Here is a 24,291-nt window from a genome sequence, read left to right as displayed (position 1 = left end):
GGTTTTGAGAGTCAACCCACGTGTGCACTATCAACTATCAAGTCAACCATATTCCAAGTGGACCTACCCATTAACCATGGTTCCCTCTTTATATAGTTGCACCATATATTTTTGGTAACAAAAAATCTTGCTACTGTTGCTGAAAAATAACCTATGATATTGTTTAATATAATTTTAAAATACTGCCTAATTTTTATAAATAATTTTCTACGGAAAGTTTTCAAGTTGGATTAAAAAGATCTAAAGTATTTTATCTAATGCAATAGCAGGCTAAAAAAATACAAAACTGAAATAAAATTATTTCAATTTTTTTTAATCTGAGATATCTTATACTACCCATACTAGTTCTTAAATGGAGGTGTAGGTAGCCTGGCCATGGATAACACTATTCAAAATTAATTTAAAATTTGAGTTTAAACTTTAGTGCATCATACCATATATAGAAAAAGCGAGATTTTTTAATGTTAATATATTAAATAATATACAAATAAAATAATCACAATTATTATCATATATACACATATAAACACAAAAATTTAAATTCAACAACAAAACTTTGGATACCTTATTTTGACCATGCATGTTATTACAGATAGATATGCCATATGTTGTACATTTTGGAAACCTTATATATTATCAATAGTTTTTTTTTTTTTGCTACCAGGTCCCATCGTGGTGGTCCAGACTATAGACCGAAGTGAACATGGACCCGAAAGTCACCAGGTGGCTCACCGCGTAACGGTCTTCGGTCTCGGATGCTGCAGCCCATATGTAAATTTCGCAGTGGCCAAAACTCGAAACCTCGAACCCAGGGGAAGACACTCCAGCTGGAGCTCCTTTACCACTAGACCAAAGCAACTTGGTTATTAGTAGTTTTTTTCAGACTTGAAAAACAATGGCAGGTGTTTTGAAATGAAATATACAAAATAGAGCTAAAAACAGAAATGCTGCAGAAATTCTCTCCCAGGCACTTTTCCCGCTGAAGGTCTTTACCCAACAGTTCCGGAGCAGACACCTTTCAGATCCCATCAGCTTTTTACTGGTTCTGGTAAAAAACCTCTGTAAAGTTCACCAACTTTTCAAATTGTTCCCCCTTTAAGAATAAACTGAAGGATAATAAAACGTCTCTGGGCGTTACCCACCGGGTTCTTCCCCCGCCGATGGCCGGAGGGACCGTTTCTGCCGACGTTTGTTTCACCGGAGGCCGCCGCTATGAAGATCTGCGCAGGTCTTGAGAAGACCCGCTAAGAATCAGATCGACTTGAAACAGGGAATCCTGTCCTGCAACCTCTGCTTTCAGCTGAGATTCAGCTCTTCGAAAACCTTACTACAGTTGCTCCTCCTAGATCCGTTAAGCCTCCAAGCACCAGCTGCTGCATTTTCCATCAAATTCCCCCTCAACAAGAAATACAATACTCCCCAATGGCGAGAAGACTCTCCAAAGAAGACAAAGGAAAGAGCATTGCTACAGACGGCTACAAAGCACCACGGAAGCCTATTATCAGAGCTCAAGCACCAGATAACTCAGCACTGCTAAACAAGTACTCTCTCACTCTCATTGGCAGAGTAACAAACCAAACAGCTCAGAAAGTTTGGTCTCTTATCCCGTTCTTCACGGAACTTTGGAAGGCAGAGAGTAGACCGGTGGGTTCTGACCTCGGTAATGGGCTATTCCAGTTCCAGTTTTCCAACGAAACCGACCTTCTCGCAGTCCTTGAAAGAAGACCCTATCATTATGCAAGGTGGATGGTTATCGTGCAACGATGGGAACCAACAGTCTCCAAAGATTTCCCATCCCTGCTCCCCTTTTGGATTAAAGTTCAAGGCATCCCGATCCATCTATGGTCAGAGGAAACCGTCACAGACCTTGGGGAAAACTTGGGTATCTTTGATAAACTGGAGATAACACAAACGACAGTTAGGATGAGGGTCCAAGTCAACGGACTTCTACCACTGATAAAATCTTCAGTAATTGAATACTCCAATGGAGATGAGGTCACCGCAACCTTTCTATACGAGAAACTTGAAAGGCATTGCTCCAAATGTTTTCGGCTAGATCATGAGATCCGCGACTGCTTGATTGCAAAACACCAAGCTCGTGAGGAAAAGGTGCGGGGATTAGACTCCAAAGACCAAGCTGAGATAAATAGGCCAACTGATCACCAACCACTACAAAGATCAGATTCAGATATATATCATTTTTCAGCAGCCAACCCCAATGGGGATGATCATGATCATGATCATGATCACGGCCACAGAAGAGAAAGAAGTTATGACTATAGGGAGCACAAATATGATGCTCGGCGCACCTTGGAGGAAAGGCGAAGATACCGCTCCAGTCAAGATACTGTCAGCCGACGATACCCTAGGCACGCTTCCAAGGAAAGACAAAGAAGCTTCGACAGCCGATATTCTCATCATAAGGATCCAAGCCCTCCTGAGAGAGAGGTGACTTCGCGAGCCCAGAGAGAGCATCATGGTCACAGAGAGACAAGCTACAGCTCACCCCCTCGTAGAGGACGCCCTGAAACTAGAAGGGATGAACCAGTAGTTGTCAATGACAACAGAGCTGAACTAGGAAGAAACTATCCTATCAGAGAACAACAAGCCCCTAACCCACAAGAAGTGCTCAATGAAGCAAGAGCAGAAGTGAGAGAAACAATGCTCCAGTACACTCAGTGTGCAGACCCAACAGAGAGCGCGGCCCGTAGGGAAAGAATGAGAATAGCAGAGGAGAAAGGGCAATTGGAAAAATCAGCCATCCGCATAGCACAGGCGAATCTAGGTGGGAGTGATACCATCGAAGAGGAACCTGTAAGAAGTGTGGAAAAGTCTGCAAGCAGAACCCCAGCAGTACTGAGGCTTGGCCCCCCTAACCTACCACTCCCTTTAGAGGGTCCTCCTGTGATTACGGAGAAAAGGAAGCCGGGACGACCCCCGGGAAAGCGTAAGGTTCGACAAAGCCCGAAAACTATCAAAGGATCCAGCTCTAAGAAGAGAAAGGTGCAACCAACTAAGCCACCCACTGCCCGAAGAAAGCTAAATACAAGTGACGGACAGGAGAAAAGACAAAACCCTCACAGTCGAGCATCAAACTCCCGTGAGGCGGGATCCTCTTCGAACTCAGATAACCAGCCGCTATGCAAGATGATCCCGGCAATCTCAAAGAGAAGGATGGATTTTCGAAATCCATCTCCTCTCGGTCCTTAAAAGTAGCGAGCTGGAACTGTCAGGGGTTGGAGAATCCCCGGACAGTTCGACGTCTAAAAGAGATGAAGAGAGACATCTCTCCGGACATCCTTTTCCTCATGGAAACAAAAAATCCCGACAGCTTCGTCAAGAAGAAAACAGACTCGTTACAGTACGAGAACTCACTCTTGATATCGCCAACTGGTCACGGAGCTGGTGGCCTTGCTCTCTTCTGGAAAGAGGAAATCAAAATTCAAATTCTAAGCTCCTCAGCAAACTGTATTGATACCTCTATTGAATTTGAAGGAAAACAATTTTTCGCTTCTTTCATCTATGCTGATACTGTTATACCGAAAAGAAGAGCCCTATGGGCTAGTCTAATAGAGCAGAGTACAAGAAGAGACGCTCCTTGGTTCTTGACGGGAGATTTCAACGACTTGCTTAACAATGCAGAAAAAGTGGGAGGTCCGGCCAGGACTGAGGGGTCCTTCACGGACATGAGAACGTTCTATTCCGAGGGGGATCTCTATGATTTGCGCCATTCGGGAGACTGTCTGTCTTGGCGAGGAACGAGAGGAGATTATCTTGTGCGGTGTCGACTGGACCGTGCAGCGGCAAATAGTTACTGGGCGGAGCTCTTTCCGAATGCACGATCACAATATTTGACGTACGAAGGTTCCGACCATAAGCCCATACTGTCATTCTTCGAGCCTGATAAAAAGAAAAGACGCGGCCTCTTTAGATATGATAGGCGACTCAAGAACAACCCGGAGGCTAAAGTTCTAATTAAACAAGCCTGGGATAGTGCCCCATACTCATCTGTCAATGACAGAATCAAAGAGGTACGAACTGCACTGATTCAATGGAGCAAACAGCAGTATAAAAATAGCAGAGAGCAGATTGAGCAGAAGCGCTTTGAACTGGAGGCAGCGTTGACTGACCCAACAAACGACACTGAGCTCATCTCGAGGGTCTCCAACGAACTAAACGATGCATATAACTCGGAGGAGGAATATTGGAGACAAAGAAGTCGACTACTGTGGCTCAGTCTCGGAGACCGCAATACCGGCTTCTTCCACGCCACAGCAAAGAACCGGAAACGAGCAAATGCATTCACGGTGATTGAAGATGCAGAGGGCAACATGGTCTATCAAGAAGATCAGATAGGGAGAGTGATCGTTGAGTATTTTCATGAGCTATTCAAGACTATTGATGGCAACAGAGAGGAAACCGTAATGCGTGCTCTATCACCAATGGTGAGCGCAGAAACGAACGAGCAGCTAATTGCAGTCCCAACAGCTGTGGAGATCAAGGAGGCCCTATTCTCTATTCATGCTGACAAAGCCCCGGGACCAGACGGATTTTCAGCGAGCTTCTACCATACCAACTGGGATACCGTCGGACCTGAGATAGTGAGAGAGATCCAGGATTTCTTCATCACGGACAGACTCCCCGAGAGGATCAATGAGACGCATATTAGGCTCATACCGAAAGTGCCTAGCCCGCAGCAAGTCACGGAGTATAGACCTATTGCACTTTGCAATGTCTACTACAAGATTATATCCAAGATCCTTACGAAGAGACTCCAGCCACTCCTCTCAAACATAGTCTCCGAGAACCAATCTGCATTTGTACCGGGACGAATGATATCGGACAATGTCCTGATCACCCATGAGGTTTTACACTATCTCAAGAACTCTGATGCAGAAAAGAGATGTGCCATGGCGGTTAAAACCGACATGAGTAAAGCTTATGACCGTCTTGAATGGGAGTTTATAAGATTGGTTTTTCAGAGACTAGGCTTCCATCCCAAATGGATCTCATGGATCATACAATGTGTGTCCACTGTTACGTACTCCTTCCTCATTAACGGTTCACCTAGAGGAAGAGTCACACCGAGCCGGGGAATCCGTCAAGGAGACCCACTCTCACCTTACATATTCATACTATGTAGTGAGGTTCTCTCGGGCTTATGTAGCAAAGCGCAAGAAGAAGGCTCCCTTAAAGGGATCAAAGTGTCTCGAGGGACTCCTCGGATCAACCATCTTCTATTCGCGGACGACACAATGTTCTTTCTACGAGCCAGCAAGGACAGTGCCGAGGCTCTCACAAAATTTCTCAAGCTTTACGAGGAGGCTTCGGGACAGTCGATCAATGCAAACAAGTCTTCTATTACCTTCTCTCGAAAGACGCCGGCGGCACTGAAGACAGTTGTTCATGATACACTGTCGATACAAAAAGAAGGTGGGGTTGGAAAGTATCTCGGTTTGCCGGAACACTTCGGTAGAAAGAAATGCGATCTGTTTTCCTCCATCGTTGATCGGATCAAGCAAAAGGCAAAGGGGTGGTCCAACAGATTCCTATCTACAGCAGGGAAGATGACCATGCTCAAGAGTGTTCTATCTCTTGTCCCATCGCACGCGATGTCTTGTTTCCAACTACCAGTTTCTTTGTGCAAAAGAATTCAGTCAACGCTCACACGGTTCTGGTGGGATGATAGCATGGGACGCAAGAAGATGTCATGGATCGCCTGGAATAAGCTCATTCGTCCCAAGGACCAGGGTGGTCTCGACTTCAGAGATATACAGAGCTTCAATGAGGCATACTTGGCCAAACTAGCATGGCGGATAATCAACAACCCCGACAAGCTCATAGGACGCATCCTGCTCGGCAAATACTGTCACAACGAACCTTTCCTCGCTGTTGATGTTAAAGTAGAAATCTCTCATGGATGGAGAGGGGTATTGATAGGCCGGGATATTGTAATGAGCAATGCGAGTTGGGAAGTAGGCAATGGTGAAAGTATCAACATATGGACAAAACCGTGGCTCAGTTGCGAAGTACAAGAGAGCCCAATGGGACCGGCCCCACTACAGTACCTAAATCTCACTGTATCTGACTTCTTTCTCCCAAACAGCAGAGAGTGGAACGTCGACATGATACGACTGGTGCTTCCTATGGAGGAACAGAAAATCCTAGCGATTAAACCGAGTGTCACGGGAGCGCCGGACAAGCTGTCTTGGCTTGGAGCAAAATCAGGAAGCTACACTACCAAGTCAGGCTACGCAACTGCCCTCTCAACCAGAACGGATCCAATGGATACCTCGATAGCAGATCAGTCCTTTGACTGGAAGAAAGCTGTTTGGACGCTCAAAACATCACCAAAGACAAAGCTCTTTGTATGGAAGGCACTTCATGGAGCAATCCCAGCAGGGGAAGCACTTAGAGCGCGACAGATAAATGTTGATGGGAAGTGTAAGAGATGCAACCTACCGGAAACTATAGATCACTTGTTCTTTCACTGTCCTTTCGCAAAACAGGTGTGGACCTCGGCCCCTGTTTTCCCAAGCATTGAGTACAATGGATCTATAGTTTTGAGGAACCAATGGATCAACCTCATCTCAAGGAAGAACTTACCGCCAACGGGAGTAGAAGGACAACTCGCGCCCTGGATCCTTTGGGGAATTTGGACGGCAAGAAACAATCTGGTTTTCAACGATAAGCTCACCTCTGCAACTGAAACGCTTTCAAAAGCTATCTCTTTGGCCCGGGAATGGGGAACCTGCCAAACCATCTCCAGCCCGTTACCGGCTGTTCCCCCAACGCAAGCCCATGCCTCCCCAAACTGTATTGTCGTAAAATCTGATGCTGCGTGGAATGAAACTTTGAACGTTGCAGGACTTGGATGGGTGATGGAAGGGCAAAACAGAACATCCTCATTCTCATTACCGGCTCACCATGTGAGGACCCCGTTAGCTGCTGAGGCCCTGGATCTCAGAGAGGCAATATGGAAGTGTAGAGAACTAGGATTCACGAGAATCCGTTGCGAATCAGACTCCGCAGTGTTAGTGAAAGCGCTTAAAGAGGATACGTTCTTGACTGGTCTCTATGGGATCTTGATAGATATCCAAGCTCTTGCCTCATCTTTTGAGTGTATTTCTTTCAATTGGATTTCTAGGAAGAAAAATGTAGAGGCTGATGTGTTAGCCAAGCAGATTTTATCTGTTGAACTGGCCTTAATGGCTTCACCAACTTTGGTTTGATCATTTAATATAAGTGTGTTTCAAAAAAAAAAAAAAAAAAAAAAAAAAAAAAAAAAAAAAAAGAAAAACAATGGCAGGTTTTAGCTCGATATTTTCCCAAATAAATAACAAAATGATAGAAAATGCCAAATGTAGTGAATTCACATACCAATATCTATAAGGAAAAAATATTATATAAGGAACATAGATTTTGAAAAAGGTATAAAGAATATATATAACCTTTGATAAGTGGAGGCTTCGAAATCGAATATTAGGTTAATGGACCCACTTGTTTCCTTCTCTATATAAATCCCCGAAATGAAATCTCATTCAACCCATGCAGATAAAACACACAACGACAAATACAAATCATACGCTCAAGCTTGTGTCCGTCCATCGAACATACATTTCTTCTTATTAATTATTCACTTTGCCTTTGTTTCTCTTCTCACACACACATATACATATATGGATCAAGGGAGTCGTAGTGGTGGAGGAGGAGGAGGAGGAGGAGGAGCCGAGCAAGGGAAGTTCCGGGGCGTAAGGAGACGGCCTTGGGGGAAATATGCAGCGGAAATAAGAGATTCAAGGAAGCACGGTGAGCGTGTGTGGCTTGGGACGTTTGAAACTGCAGAAGACGCGGCTCGAGCCTATGACCGAGCAGCCTATTCTATGAGAGGCCAAGCCGCCATTCTCAACTTCCCTCACGAGTATAATATGGGAAGCGGATCTTCATCCAACTCTGCAGCTACTGCGGCAACCTCTTCCTCGTCGAGGCAAGTTTTTGAGTTTGAGTACTTGGACGACAGTGTTTTGGATGAACTTCTCGAATATGGAGAGAACTATAACAAGATTAATAATATTAACATGGGTAACAGGCAATAAAGGGAATACAGTCGTATTAGACTGAGAGTTAAGTGACAGACCATTCCCATTTATAACGAAAATAATCCCAAGCATGATAAGTATTATAAGAAATGTATTATTGGCAAGTTTATTTGTCAATCTATTTCTATACCGAATAAGCCTCTTTAAGCGCCAGTCATCTTGATTTCTAGAACTTCATGGTTCAAATGGCCGGGTCCTTGTGTAATTAGTTTTGAGAATTAATGTAATACACCATTTGAAAATGATGGATAAATGAAACATCTTTTTATGTTATATATTGTGTTGTAAGCTATATATGATTTGATATAATTGTAACTCCATGTTATATACTTATCTAAACGAGCGTAAAAAGTCTTGCAAACGCCAACTACTGAAAGAGAAAGCCAAGCATTAATTTTGATATCCATATAATATAATTTTGTTTTCTAGTTCAGTACGTATTCCTGTATTTGAGTGAAAAAATGATAACTATTTCGTATAGTTTTTGGTTCGATGAAACTATCTTACTAAAACCAGTTTTAACTTCAAATATATTGTCAAACAAAATTTCGACCATACAGATTTATGAGTAATTTTGTGTCCATCACAAACGTACAAATCTGAGAGGCATATTGTAACCGCACCTTCCAACACTCAAAATATGCGTATGTAATATTCTTTCAGACTTTTTTACTGTTTTACATTTTTACCTGATGCGTACATTTTTAAAACAATTCTGATTGGCAAATGAGTTCAGTAACTCATTGTGGATGTTTTGATTATTAAATAATTTTTAGAATTATACATTTGAAACAACTATAAACCAAAAGTTTAAATTTAGAATCAAAGATAAATGTAAATCAAACTAAGAAAAATGGAGAAGATTTAATGTTTCTTAGTATTCACGTGCAGGGGTTTGATTATTAGTACGTGCAGGGGTCATCAGAATTGTTATAGAACATATATTTTATGTTACAAGAAAAGAACATATATTTTATTTGCTTTATAAAGGTATTATTTCCGTCTGAAGGTAAAAAAAAAAACTTAAAATGTAGGTAAACCTTGTTTTAACTAATATTAATAATATTTTCAACTAATGTTATACTAAACCAAGATAACAAAATTTATTTTAAAATATAAACATATAAGAAAGTGAAGAGGAAAGTTTTTATATCGAATTCGAAAGGAATAATATTTGATTAAAAATGTGGGCTCGCCTTATAAGTAGCACAAAGAAACAAACCTTTTTTGTCTACTACACCAATCTCTTGTTTCACCTTCATTGCTTCAACGGCGTCGTCGCTACTGGACCCACCGGCGGCCGTTGACGAGCCAGCATCAGTCAAGTCTGATTACTTGTTCACCTAAAATCCCTTTTCCCGCCGCCGTTAGGTCTGATCGGACATGTCGTAAGATTGGTGGTCTTGTCGCTAAGAACAAGATAAGGGCTTTGCTAATGTGAGAGATATACAGGTATTAATCTCATGCTTCTATAATTAGTTACTTTTCGATCAAGTTTACTAACTTTTTCGTTGATACAATTGAAAACCATTTGAATTAGCTGAATAACGCTGAGCCTAGAAACATTGTCTCGCTGTTGATATTCAGGTCGAACAGAAGCGTCTGTAGTCCAACGGTTAGGATAATTGCCTTCCAAGCAATAGACCCGGGTTCGACTCCCGGCAGACGCATGTCTTTTTTCAAATTCTGGAAAATTAAATTAATCTAAGATCGCTGCATCAACCTTGATAATGATTGCTGAAGTCATGGAGCCTAAAGAAGCGTAAGCAAAGAAATGTTATAATATTTTCGCTATTGCAAACCCACGAACAGAGTGTAGCTTGTCACGCTTATGAACTTGTCGTTCGTCATCATGTAACACAAACCAAATAAAAGGTCAGAATTTAACTCAAGTATCTTTCACCAAATCCTCAGGGCGTGGGCCTTCCCATTGGGCTCAATATCTATGCTATCATGACAAGGTATAAAGAGTAAAGACACAAAGATTCACACTTCTACATTTTAGGTTTTGTAAATAATAACAGCAAGAATAACATTGCGCTTTGTGTTTTGATCATTTATAACCATTTTTCCAAAACTTGTAGCAATCCGTGTAACTAATGGAATAAGTAATTCTACATAAATTGATAATCTATTTTGTAGCCATAATCGTTTGCCCAAAACATTATTTATAGAATAATACTAGGATTTTCTATATAATCAATGAATCAACCTGTGTCATCCCATAAAACTTTCACTATACGATCATTTTATGCTGAACTTCAGTGAAGTCATACCTCATTGATGTTTTATCTTGTGTTTTAGTTTCTTGTAAAGCAACCCTTTAAACATTTACTTAGCAAATTTTAAGGAAACAATTCACTTGAAACGTCGTTTTGTTGTCCAGAAGAAACTATGGCTCGCCAGTGAAAAGCTTTAGGGACACTGAGTAATAAAATGAAAAGCAGGAGGAGAGACAAAGAAAGAAATTGGTTTATTCCACAAGTTTTTACAGGTTTATTTTCATTGTTATAGCTGAGTTCTACGACATTTATAAGCAATTTTATAATACTAAAATTAATCATTTATTTTTGTTAACTTTCTTGAAACATTATTTAATTTTTCTCTTTCGATGTTTCTTATGATCTTATCTCAACTTTAACGCTTTAGAATATATCTTGGTTGGTTTGAAAAAAATCAGCTATTAGTACTGCATGTTTGACAGGGTTAGTGAATAAAATGTAAACAAAAGACAAGATTAAAATTAACATATTTTTTTTTGGATGACACCTTATTCAGTAGTAGATAACCATTGACAAACTCAATGTACACAATTAACCGAAAATAGCTCTAAACATTATAATACTATCAAAATTAGATCATTGCAATGGCATTAACAATAAATTATAAAAATAGTTTTAGTGCATGACACTGGAAAATATACCTTGCTAATTAGAATCAATATTGCCGACGAAAGTAAGAAGAAAAAAAAAACAAAGGCATCCAATTCCAAGCTCAAATATGTGATTTAATATAAGAATCAATATTATAAATATGGGTTTTTAGTAATTAAACCCCTCAACTAAAGATGAATCGTAAAAAAAACCTTCAACTAAAAATCCAGTGAAATAAACCCTCAACTTTAGTTCCGTTAACATATGTTACCCTCCGTCTAAAAAACCGTGACGGAGGGTAACAAATGTTAACGGTTTATAAGTTGAGGGTTTATTTCACTGGATTTTTAGTTGAGGGTTTTTTTTACGATTCATCTTTAGTTGAAGGGTTTTATCACTAAAAGTCATTAAATATTATTAAATTATTTATTATCATTTATACATTGTTTTAAGATTTATAAGCCTTTAAAACTAATTTATAAATTTTAATACATTAATATATTTGTATATTAATTTATACATCTTAAATTAATAATTTTTAAAACTACTTACAACTTATTATAACTTTGAAATATTAAATTATTTGATATTTGGCAATAGTGATATAAAAAAATTTGTGTGTTTATATCGTCATTGTCAAATATGAAATAATTTATAGTTTCTAAGTTATATTAAGTCTTAAGTAGTGTCGAGATAATTCATCCATGAAGTCAATCTTTCTATTTAGAGTATGACGCACTTTTTCCTATTTTCATGATTTCTGTCATCCGATTCATACTTCTCCCCCTCCAAAATAATGCATGATTATTTTTATTCTCATTGATTTCTGAATAACTACATTATATTTTTATTTTCTTGATCAATAATATATTTGAAACATAAAGTAATACAATAAATCAAGAACAATATAGGAAAATAGGAAAGTATGAGCCTGATGACGAAAATAATGAAAATAAGAAAAAGTACGTCATACTCCAAATAGAAAGATTGACTTCATGGATGAATTATCCTCAACACTACTTAAGACTTAATATAACTTAGAAACTTTCAATTATTTGATATTTGAAAATGACGATATAAACACACAATTTTTTTTATATCACTATTGCCAAATATCAAATAATTTAATATTTTGAAATTATAATAAGTTGTAAATCGTGTTGAAAATTATTAATTTAAGATGTATAAATTAATTTTATAATAGATTAATATATTAAAATATAAATTAGTTTTAAAGGCTTACAAATCAATCTAAAACAATGTATAAATGGATAATAAATAACTTAAAAACCCTTTAATGACTTTTAGTAATAAAACCCCTCAACTATTTTTGAATCGTAAAAAAAACCCTCAACTAAGTTTTCAACATTATAAACCCTCAACTTATAAACCGTTAACATATGTCACCCTCCGTCACGGTTTTTTAGACGGATGGTAATATATGTTAACGGAACTAAAGTTGAGGGTTTATTTCACAGGATTTTTAGTTGATGGTTTTTTTTACGATTCATCTTTAGTTGAGGGGTTTAATTACTAAAATGTTGGTTTCCTATATTTTTAACGGTGACTCAAAAGTTTCTATTAATAATAATACAAAAAAAATAAAAAGAGAAACATTTGATTACATTACCATGTGTAGAGAGAGAGAGAGAGTAAGTACAAATTAGCACGCAATTAAAGCGAAGAGTTATTGACTTTTCTGTCTATTCAAGATAAGGCAAACTATGAAATCATAAAAAAAAATCTCTGAGGCTCTTGTGATTTGATATTTCCAAAGAATATATATAAACTGAATTGAGCTCTATCTAATCCGTATAGCGGTCTAAAGACCAATTCTTTGTCAACCGTTAACGTTTCTCTCCGCGTTTTTCTTCTTCTCCTCTTTGTCCTAAAGTCTCAAGCTTTGGTCTCTAAAGATGTCGGTAACAGCTCGATCATGATGGTTATGTAAATGGGTGATTCTAGTTTTGGTTGTAGCAGAAGCTAAGTTTGTAAAGTTGAATCCTTTCAGGGGTTATTCCGCAAATTCGATTTTGGGTTAAAAAAATAAACTTTTGATTGGTGATCAAAGGTTCTTCATTTAATTGAATTGGGGTTGGATACACAGAAGAAGTTTTAAAAAGGGTTACTTTTTGATTGGAGATTTGTAATAAAAAAAATGGATCGAGTGGTAGGTGGCAAGTTCAAGCTTGGTCGGAAGCTTGGAAGTGGATCCTTTGGTGAAATCTTTCTTGGTAATTGATTCATTTTTTTATTTTCTTGTTTGTCTTTACTTTGTTTTTTCTAACTTTTATATGCTTTGGTTCAGGAGTGAATGTACAAACTGGAGATGAAGTTGCTGTTAAGCTCGTAAGTTGCAATTGATTCTAGTTTAGTATTATAAAGCAATGTTCAAGAAATCTCTAGGCGGTGGTTAGAGAGGATTAATATTTAGAACACTGGTTAAAAGCTGATTATGTTAATGTCTCTCACCCCTTTGTGTGTTGATATTTTTATTAGGAGCCTCTTCGATCTAGGCATCCTCAGCTTCATTATGAGTCTAAGCTTTATATGCTTCTCCAAGGAGGAAGTATGTTTTTTTTTGCTTTTGACTCTTCACTCTTCAATCTTTGTTTCTCATGTTTATGTTAATATAATGTGGCTTTTGTGTTATTGAAGCTGGTATTCCTCACCTTAAATGGTTTGGTGTTGAGAGTGAATACAACTGTATGGTGATAGACCTTCTTGGTCCTAGTCTGGAGGAGTTTTTCAACTATTGCAGTCGATCTTTCTCTCTCAAGACTGTTCTAATGCTCGCTGATCAGATGGTGATAGTTCATTCTTCTTTTTCTTTTTTCTTCTACATGATTCCATGTGCTTACACTTGGTTTCAATTTTTGTTTATGTTAGTTAAACAGAGTGGAGTATATGCATGTGCGAGGCTTTCTTCACCGTGATATTAAGCCAGATAACTTCTTGATGGGTCTTGGCCGCAAAGCTAACCAGGTGAGTACAGTTTGAGAGCTTGAGTATTTTTCATAAATTTGGTTTAAATACCATCTTGGTCTATTACTTTACAGGTTTACATCATTGACTATGGCCTAGCGAAAAAGTATAGAGATCTTCAAACACACAAGCATATTCCTTACAGGTACCTACTCTGTCTCCTCATGTAGAAAGTTGTTCTAAAAATCGGTTTAGGCGGCAAATCAGTAGTTCCCTATAAAGTGCCTGCCTAGTAACCGCCTAGTGATTTTTTGAACATTGGTAGAAAATATTCAGGTTGCATTACAATATACATTTCAACTTGAATAGCTACCCAAAGTTTAGCTTTGGTTCTTTGATGGCTTTCACTTTTGCTAATCTGAAAGTGTTGTTGCTTCTCAGAGATAACAAGAATCTTACAGGAACAGCTCGGTATGCAAGTGTTAACACTCATCTTGGAATTGGTTAGTTTTTTAATTTGTTTCTTGCTTCTCATGTTTACCATCAACTTGCATGCACTTGAGAGACTTGACACTACATCAGTTTCTTAATTAGTATTTTAATATAACAGAGCAAAGTAGGAGGGATGATCTGGAATCTCTTGGCTATATGCTTATGTATTTTCTCCGAGGAAGGTAAATCAATAAGTCTACTCTTTATTGTATATATTAGACTTGTTTCTGATCTGTAATTTCTCTTTTCAGCCTTCCATGGCAAGGACTTCGTGCAGGAACCAAGAAGCAGAAGTATGACAAGATCAGCGAAAAGAAAAGACTTACACCAGTGGAGGTCCTCTGTAAAAACTTTCCACCTGAGTTCACATCTTATTTCCTCTACGTGCGTTCGTTACGGTTTGAAGACAAACCTGATTATTCCTACTTAAAGAAGCTTTTCAGAGACCTATTCATCCGAGAGGGTATACACTTATTCTCTATCTTTCAATAATTCTAATGAAAATTCTCAAGAAACTGATTTGGTTCTCATGTGTGCAGGTTACCAGTTTGACTATGTATTCGATTGGACAATACTGAGGTATCCCCAGTTCGGCTCCAGTTCCAGTTCCAATGCTAGACCAAGAGTAAGTCCACCGTTCTGAAGCTACACGTGCAGAATCGTTTATTATATCAGTGGAGTAATTAACAACCTTCTCATGCTTTGCCTCTGTTCTTAATAGCCAAGCCTAAGACCAGCTCTGAACATTCCAATTCCACCATCTGCCGAGAAAGCAGAAAAGCCTTCAAGTAAGCTTCACATTTGTTCTTAGTAAAGATATATAGTTACGCCAACTTAATAGAGGTTGAGAAGCTAGAATACTAACACACTACTCTCTGGAATAATATTCAGCAGGGCAAGGCACTCGGGATAGACTCTCAGGTGTTTTCGAGGCATACACCAGAAGAAATGGCTCAGGGACTGGCGTTCAAGCTGATTGGTCTAGTAGACCAAGAACCTCAGAGAACGTTTTTGCATCTAGAGACACGGTTAGTAACCTACTTCTTTGGTTCTTGTCAGTTGTATATCATAGGCATAGGCAGGGCCGGAGATTTTTGGGGGAGCAAGGTCAATGTTTCATGCGACTGTGCCTAGATCCGTCCAAATCCTAGGATTCGAGAACTATGGACTTAACAAAAAGAACCTTTTTTGTTTTGTTGGAAACAGTTTAACAAGGAGAGACCAATCACTATATCTAGGAACCAGAGTTTATCAAGAAAAGCAGTTGCTGGGTCTAGTGTTCGAGCCACTTCCTCAGCTGATTTCTTAGAGAACCGATCGAGCAGAGTCGTCCTAAACAATGGCCGGCCAGCTACAACTCAGAGGACTCAGTTCCCTCCTCCTTCGTCCTCTTTAGCCACAAAATCTGCAGCACCATCGAGACTTCCTCCTGACGTGACGCTCGAGTTCCTTACTATTGGGAACGGCAAGAGGAAGTGAGTCTCAATATTATCGTTAAGAAACAAACATGGCTGGTTTTAATTATGTTCAGTGTTATAGTTACTATCACCAACTATCCTCTTGGTTAAATACGCATAAAAGTATGTACATGAATATGCGTGAACATGTTTCATTGGCTGAATAAACAACCAATCAATAGTCAGCTGTGTAACTAGTAAGATTTTCGTTTTAGAAAAAATTGGTTTTTAATTTGTTTTTATTTTTTATATTTTCAATACATTAAGTAATAAATTGTAAATTTCAAAAAATATAACTATGTTTATTGGAATTCTATTCATTAATAGTTAATTACAAAATATATGTATTGATAATCAAAATTATATATGTTTTTTAATATGTGTGAAAGTTTTATAATGTACTTTTTTTTAAATTATAATTTACATTTTTTGAAACAAAGTATATGAATATGCATGAACATGTTTTATAAGCTGAATAAAAACCAATTTATAGCCAACTGTGTAACTTGATGTGCTTGTTCAGCTGTCTTTTTTTTTTTGGACAACTTTCAGCTGTATCTTTTTCATTGATTTATCATCATATGCAAAAGATTATTTCTCTTATATTTACTACCACATTTTGTCCACTTTTAACATTTTCTTATAATTTCTGATTTAGTAGCATAACAATCCTAGAAATAGATATTTGCATATATGGAATTCAATCCAATGTACATTTTACAATTTGAATATAATAATTTTCTGTTTTACCTATGTGCTTACTAATTAATTTTGAATCAAATTTAACCAGTTAAATCACATTTTCATGATTTACGACTTTGTATTTAGATTTGTTTTCCATACTAATACCATGTAAGTATTTTACCCATTTAGTCGATGCACATAAGCTTCGATGCACATAAGCTAAGTAATTAATTTAGTTTTCCGTCTGAAGGTTCATCTTTATGGCAAATAAGTTTGGATAGTTTAACTTTAACATCTTAAATGGAATATTAACTCGCATGGAAGACCAGCAACAAATAATTCATTTGTGTTAGTATTTACTTACGTTGCACGGAAGCTTCATCGGACATCCGCTTCTCGCTTTGGAACCGGAATCGGAATCTGAACCTTGTGGAAGCTTACAGAATCTTGCTTCCAAAATGCTTCTAAAATATTCTTTTTAAAAATACGTTGGAAGTTTACGATTCCGTTTTGGAATCACGTTTCCATTATTAAAAAAACACAATATTTTATATAAAAAATTGTAGTTTTTAATTTATATAAAATCCAAATATAATATGTTAATTAATTATAAAGTATTAAAAATAATTAATATAATAATTTATTTTAAATTTAAGTTATGTGTGTTTTCACATATTTAATATGAAATCATTTAAAATTATTATAAATGACTAAATGCTCTATTTTAATTTTAAATCATTTAAGTTATGTGTGTTTTTTTAAAAAATTCTTATATATGTGTATATATATATATGGATACGCTTTCAACATGTACCCGCTTCTTAATTTTTTAAAAAATCTTGCTTATGCGCTTTTATATGCTTCCGCTTCCACACACCCGTTTTCGTTTCCATGTAACATAGGTATTTACCAGAATAACTCATTAAGATTTTACCAAAAATATATTGTATAATACAGTAGAGAAACTAACAACATGATTAATGGATGGTTCTTATAGTGAGGTTCTTAGCGGAATATAAGAAATTGTCTCTTAAATTTTAACCAAAAAAGCTAAGAATGGGCTATTAAAAGTTAAGAGACGGTTTCTTATATTCCGCTAAAAACATCACTCTAAGAACTCCTCATTAGTCATGCTCTAAGAAATATACTCCCTGAAACAAAACAAAATAATATATCTAGTATAACCTCTTTAAATTAATACTCTATAAATTAATATACACTAAAGATCTCTATAAAATAATATAATTTCATAGTCTAAAATTGAGTTTTTGTTTCAATTAGTATATCAATACATTAGTATCTCTATAAATTAATAAAAAAAATATTGTTTTGGTATAGTCCCAACAATATTAATTTATAGAAGTTTCACTGTATATAAGTGATGGACTACTTTCCCACAAACAAGTAACATACCATTAATATCCTTATCAAAATGAACAAAATCATTATTCTAAAATTTCTATTAGCATTAAAAGCATCTTACCTCATAAATTTTCCGTACAATATGCTCGACTTCTATATATGATAAGACATATGTACATACATAATTCTATAGAAAATATTTTTTCTAAAATTCTAAAATAAATTCATACTTGTTGACATATCGCTAAAGCTATACATTTCATCATTATCATATTAATTATGATGGGCACGGAACGGATATTCGAAAAAGTCTTATTATTCGTGATCCGCTACATACCACCATACAAATACTTAAGTTCTCAATCAGCTTCGATTTGTAAGATTTTAAGTATTCGTTATTTCGAATATCCGTGACAATTTTAATTATTCGCGGACTATCCGATCCGTTTTTTTTTAAATTAAAAATAAAATAAAAATAATAATTATTACATAATAAATATCTAAAATTATTTACAATAATAATATATAATTCAAAATTATATTTAATTAAAAGAATTTAATAACTAAAATAATTAATTTAATAAATAAAAATATTAAAGAAAATATAATAATTTAATAATTGCTTACCTGAGGACGAAGAGGAAGAGGAAGAGGAGGCACGATCTGCTCCGTTAGTTACCTTGACTCTCTATGTGGCCCCCCAACGCCCGACCTGTCAAATGTGTCATGGATCGATGATGGCACAGTCAGTGGACTAGGGTGGTTCTACAACGACCCAATGGGAGTCGAAAGATTTGGATTACAATGATGCCGGAAAAGCCTATCAGCCCTCCATGCAGAGATGGAAGGATTCATATGGACAATGTCTTGTTTACGAGAGTTACATTTCACTGCGGTCCAAATGGAGACGGATTGCTCGGAACTGGTGGACATGATTGCAAACCCTTTCGACTGGCCGGCCTTTGCCTCCGAGCTAGTTTCATTCTGACTTCTAAGAGACGGGTTTTTGGAGTTCAGAATCACCCGCATACCCATGACTAGAATTTGTGTGCAGATTCTCTCGCTAAGAAGGCGAGATGTAGCGGTACTCTTTTTCCCATATAGATCAGATCCAGCCGGACAGAACGTCTCTTCAGAACGACTCAAACCCGCATACCACTTGATCTTAGAAGATGGGCGTCTTCAAAAAAAAATAGTTTGTATATATAATTATTTAAATATATGTATATATATGCATATAATTAACGGATCGGATCGGATATTTGTTCCTAGTTTTTTAAATATTTGTAGGATATTAAATATTAGTTTCTGCTTTGATTCGCAGCGTTTTACGGATATATGGATTTGTTCAAATCACGACAAATAACGAATGAAATCAGATTTATAGATATCTTTCCCAGCCCCAATTATGATGATATCAACAAACATGGAAAAGAGATTTCCTCGAATAGAAGGCTGGCATCATGCATATCCTATCTCTTGTACACAAAACTTGCATATAAGTTTACCAAGAAAAAAAACTTGTATATAAATAGTTCAATATATGTGTCTTAGCTTCTTCATATCATATAGCTATCTCTCCCTCTAAATCTCAATCCTTTTGCAGAAAATGAATGCTGGATTTGGCATGAGAAAAGATCTCACTCGAGTTTCAAACCGCCTAGAATGTTCTCTTTGTCAGAGAATCTTTTTCACACCTCAAGACCTAATCACACACACAAACACTTTTCACTCCAATCATCATTACTCCAACTTCTCATCATCTGCCGTTGCCCCCGCACTTGCCCTCGGACCTGCCCCCGCACCTGCCACCTTCCGCCACTACCCGAACCTTAACCGTAACCCTAATCCTACTTTCCCGGCAATGAATCGTCCTGACTTGAACATTTACCGTAGTGGTCCTACAGATGAACAAGGGAGGCTTCTCAGGGGATCTCTGGCAATGACTCCGGCTAGCACTAATGTTTTGTTTGGGCAGCAAGAGAAGCCGAAGCTGATGGATCTCTTTCCGATGATGCCATCGGAAGGCTTACGTACGCTTCCGCTTCTTAGCCAGCTGGAGGAACGGACACCGCAGGATACTGCGACGGAGCAAGGCGGGGCCATCTCGAGTTCCATCGACTTGACGTTAAGGCTGGGTTTTTCTTGATATCAAACAAGCAAAATATGATTCTGGATAAGAGAAACTAGGGTTCTTTATGAAAAGCATTAATATGTTTTTATTGTAGTAGTTTCTGTTGTTGTTGCTGTTGTTTCTGTTGTCGTTGCTGTTGGAATGATTATTGTAATATCTATTTTATTTTCCTATAATTAAGGTGTTCTTATGAAAAACTTTCAATAAAATAAAATGTAACGCCACCCACGTTCGTTCTCTCGGCCTGTGGGTCCCATTCTATCCGACAGTCGGTCCGTTAATTTTCCAAGGCTCTAGAGTCTTGTTTACTGATCATGCAATCACCACCCGACCTTTTTCGTGCTTTGGCCTCACTCGCACGGTATCGCGAATCACTTCCCGATAGGTCACCCATCATTTCACTACTCCAGCCCAAGCACGCTTAACTCTAGAGTCCTAAACGGATGTGTGACAGAAAAGGTAAGTCAACTTTGGTGATATAGGTAGCCAAATCAATTCTCTTAAGCATTTTCCACATATCACAAATTGGGATGTTACAATCCATCCCCTCTCAAAGAACGCAACGTCTTTGTTGCAGCCCAGGACAGGTCTGAAGATACCTCTCGGGTCAGAACCGAGATGGTTAACCAGCTCTGATACCACTTGTAACGCCCCGATACTTTATGTATATAACCTCCAAAATTTTCAGGAAATGTCGATGTTTCGTGCCACTGTGCCTAGATCTGAGATTTTAGAGACTATAAATATTAATTTAAAAAAAATTAATAATAAAATTTGCATAGTTTTGGGAGTCTATACTTTAAGTATATAAACTACAAATTTTTCAGAGGGACCAAGGTCAATGTTTCATGCGGTTGTGCCTAGATCCGGCCCTAATTCTAGGATTCGAGAACTGTGGATTTAACAAAAATAATCTTTTTTTTGTTTTGTTGAATCAGGTTAACAAGGAGAGACCAATCACTATATCTAGGAACCGGAGTTTTTCAAGAAAAGCAGTTGCTGGGTCTAGTGTTCGAGTCACTTCCTCAGCTGATTTCTTAGAGAACCGATCGAGCAGAGTCGTCCTAAACAATGGCCGGCCATCTACAACTCAGTGGACTCAGTTCCCTCCTCCTTCGTCCTCCTCTTTGGCCACAAATGCTGCCGCACCATCGAGAGTTCCTCCTGACGTTACGCTCGAGTTCCTCATTATTGGGAACGGCAAGAGGAAGTGAGTCTCCTAATTATCGTTAAGAAACAAACAAACATGGCTGGTTTTAGTTATCTTCAGTGTTATAGTTACCATCACGAACTATATATCCTCTTGGTTAATACGCATAAAAGTATGTACATGAATAGGCATGAACATGTTTCATTGGCTGAATAAACAACCAAACAATAGTCAGCTGTGTAACTAGTAAGATTTTCGTTTTAGAAAAAAATTGGTTCTTAAAATTTTTATATTTTTTATATTTCAATACATTAAGTAATAAATTGTAAATTAAAAAAAAACATGAGTATGTTTATTGGATTTCTATTGATTAATAGCAGTTAAATAGGTAGTAATCTCCGCACAAGTGAAATAATTTATTAGATTATTTATTGTATGTTGTACTAAAGATTTGTTGTATAGTTTTTTTTAGAGATGAACATACATATATCCGTTAGGATTCAGTTGATATATTCAAATTTCAGATTTTTAGAGTTAGAAATTTAAATTGTATTCTGATATTTACAATTTTTGGATTTAGTTCGAATCATTGCGGAGTTCAGACTCGAGTTCGGGTATCCATCTTAATTATGTATTTTTTTAACAAAAATCCAAATATACTTAAATCCTCATAATCCAAAAATAAAATAATATAAAATATAAAAATTTGAATGATGTAAGAATAAATATTTAAATTTACATAAAAATTAGTTCAATTTTAAATATGGGTTGGATGGAGAAAAAATAAATATTTCCAGTATTTTGAATATTTTCTATTATTTTATATATTTACTTGAGACTACGTCGATAATTTTTAGATATTTTTATATTTTGAATATCTAATAGATATAAAATTTAAAATAATTAATATATCTAAATATATAATTGTGATTTAGATTTTTTTTCTCGAATTTGGTTATCTGGATATTAAACTTATAGATCAATATGAGTACTTAGTCAGTTTTAGTTTGTGTTTAGTATTAATTTCAAATCTATTTCGGTTCAGTTCGTCAGATACATGTATATATTTTACCCATGCTTATTTTCTTCTAATAATATAAAACAAAATAAAATAAATGTAAAACAAATATTGGCTTATTTAAAATACATAATTATTGGATCAAACTTTAAGAATACCAGTAAAAATGGTTGGATGTCATGTCAATACTGTTCGGCATGTTGCAAAACTGATGTAGTCTATAACTAATAACATGTAGTTTCTTATAAAAAATTCTTGGTAAATATAATAAAAACACGATACAATCGAATGAAAAGTGTTAGAGCTGCGTGAAAAATAATGTGATATCTTCGGTAGGCACATGAGTTATGTTTTTCAATCGATTTCATGATCTTTCTTTTTAAAAAATTCTGTTTTATGAGTATACTACCAATCTGATTATATTTCTAATTCCTGGTCTGATATGAAAATTCCGTAAAGAAAATTAATATTTGGCTAAACTAAAGATTCGACTTTGTGTGTGGTGTTTTTTACTTCAATTTTTTTAATTCATAATCAATCACAACTATTTATTGTCTTCGTGTACAGAAACATCAACAATGACTAATTTTGGCAACATACAAAACTTTCAATTTCTAAAAACATTCTCATTTTAGCATTTTAGTTGATGCGAATCTTAATGATTTTCTAATTTCTTTCTTTCAAATGATATTATTCAGTTGTTGTACAGAAAAAAATCAGTTCACTAATACAAAAGTTAAAAATGCAAGATTTAAAAATGAACTGAGTAAAAAAGATTAATGTGAACACATTAAATTGCATCAATGGAGTTAAAAAAATTAGTGTGTGAACGCATTAATTGTTAAATAATTGTGAAACCGACATGTCAGCATGCTTAAATTAAAATTGATGTGAAGCTGTCACGTGTCCAATATAGTGTGAAAGCATTAAATGATAATGTTTCTTTTTTAATATATAGGATATTACAAAAAATATGTATTGATAATCAAAATTATATCTTTTTTTAATATGCGTGAAAATTAAAATTTTCATTTCTTTTCAAACAGAAAGTATATGAATATGCATGAACATGTTGTATAAGCTGAATAAACAACCAATTTAAAGCCAACTGTGTAACTTGATGTGCTTGTTCAGCTGTATCTTTTTCATTGATTCATCATCATATGCAAAAGACTATTTCTTTTATATTTTACTACTATCACATTTTGTCCACCTTTAGCATTTTCTTATAATTTATGATTTAGTAGCATAACAATCCTAGAAATAAATCTTTGCATATTTATCTTATTAAAATGAAGTACTTTAAGTTTTTGTTTGACAACATAGATAGCAGTTAAAAAATTAGTGATATTTGGAAATATGGATTGCAGTAAGTTAGAAAAAAAAAATAATGGGCTTATGCCATTAAAAATTTGGAAGTCTATTACATTATATTAAAAATTAATGGGTTTATGTTTTTTGATATACATATTCAAATTAAAATAATAATTTAAAATAGATATATATCAAAAATTCATTCAAAAATATACATATATTCAAAATTTGATTTTTACTAACATATTTTCCAATAACCATTATAAAAATATCAATATATATAAGAAAAATACAATACAAAGCCCAATTTCAAAATAAATTATGGTTTTTATATTTCATATTGAAATTTAAAATTATAATATATCTGATTATTTATATGATTGTACGTATAAAATATTATTAATTATAAGATTACTTATTTAATGGTACGTATAAAATATGATTAATTACATGATAACACATATTTTTGTAACCTATGATGACACATATAAGATATATAATAGTGATTAGAGTTGGGCGTTCATGTTAGTTTTCCGGTCTGTTTGGGATTTCGTATTCGGTTTAGATCATTGAGGATTCGGTTCGGATTTGGATAACCAATTTAAATTATTTTAAAATTTTAAAATTTATTATAAGCTTTAATTTTTAAAAAATCTATAAACAATAGAATATATTACATATAAATTTGAATAACATATGTCAGAGTACCTGACTTAACATATAAATTGGGTTGGTTTAAATATTTGGATAGAGAATTATTAATTATTTTGGAGTTTTGAGTAT

At 35.9% G+C, this 24,291-nt stretch overlaps 2 protein-coding genes and 1 non-coding gene across 7 annotated transcripts; all 3 read left to right on the top strand.

Annotated features, from left to right (window-relative positions):
- Positions 1 to 12: 12 nt before the first annotated feature.
- LOC103843654 (ethylene-responsive transcription factor 14-like) lies at positions 13 to 10,554 on the top strand. The gene is made up of 2 exons (XM_033279704.1): positions 13 to 902; positions 7,310 to 10,554. Exon 2 carries the CDS (start codon positions 7,530 to 7,532, stop codon positions 8,094 to 8,096), a length of 567 nt encoding a protein of 188 aa, XP_033135595.1. The 5' UTR covers positions 13 to 902; positions 7,310 to 7,529; the 3' UTR covers positions 8,097 to 10,554.
- Positions 9,698 to 9,769, top strand: TRNAG-UCC. The gene has a single exon. It is a non-coding gene; the product is annotated as a tRNA-Gly (tRNA).
- A 2,107-nt stretch (positions 10,555 to 12,661) lies between the features above and the next one.
- On the top strand, positions 12,662 to 24,121 carry LOC103843652 (casein kinase 1-like protein 13). Of its 5 annotated transcripts, XM_033279964.1 has the most exons (14): positions 12,667 to 12,890; positions 12,984 to 13,206; positions 13,281 to 13,321; positions 13,472 to 13,541; positions 13,631 to 13,779; positions 13,862 to 13,957; positions 14,032 to 14,102; positions 14,339 to 14,400; positions 14,508 to 14,571; positions 14,641 to 14,852; positions 14,929 to 15,014; positions 15,111 to 15,177; positions 15,281 to 15,417; positions 20,965 to 24,121. In XM_033279964.1, exons 2-14 carry the CDS (start codon positions 13,131 to 13,133, stop codon positions 21,238 to 21,240), a joined length of 1,407 nt encoding a protein of 468 aa, XP_033135855.1. In that variant the 5' UTR covers positions 12,667 to 12,890; positions 12,984 to 13,130; the 3' UTR covers positions 21,241 to 24,121. The 5 variants fall into 5 exon arrangements, with proteins under 5 accessions (XP_033135856.1, XP_033135854.1, XP_033135855.1 ...); XM_033279965.1 differs by having other exon boundaries at positions 12,662 to 13,206; positions 15,284 to 15,417; XM_033279963.1 differs by having other exon boundaries at positions 12,665 to 13,206.
- Positions 24,122 to 24,291: the final 170 nt, after the last annotated feature.

This window comes from Brassica rapa, chromosome A09, assembly GCF_000309985.2.
Source record: "Brassica rapa cultivar Chiifu-401-42 chromosome A09, CAAS_Brap_v3.01, whole genome shotgun sequence".
Lineage (NCBI taxonomy): Eukaryota > Viridiplantae > Streptophyta > Magnoliopsida > Brassicales > Brassicaceae > Brassica > Brassica rapa.
This window is presented reverse-complemented; position numbering and strand designations above follow the sequence as displayed.

Coding starts and splice junctions, on each gene's coding strand:
- LOC103843654 (XM_033279704.1), top strand. CDS start 7,530: ATGAAATCTCATTCAACCCATGCAGATAAAACACACAACGACAAATAC.
- LOC103843652 (XM_033279963.1), top strand. CDS start 13,131: ATGGATCGAGTGGTAGGTGGCAAGTTCAAGCTTGGTCGGAAGCTTGGA. Junction 13,958..14,031: donor TTGGCCGCAAAGCTAACCAG/GTGAGTACAGTT, acceptor ATTACTTTACAG/GTTTACATCATTGACTATGG. Junction 15,418..20,964: donor TTTTTGCATCTAGAGACACG/GTTAGTAACCTA, acceptor TTGTTGAATCAG/GTTAACAAGGAGAGACCAAT.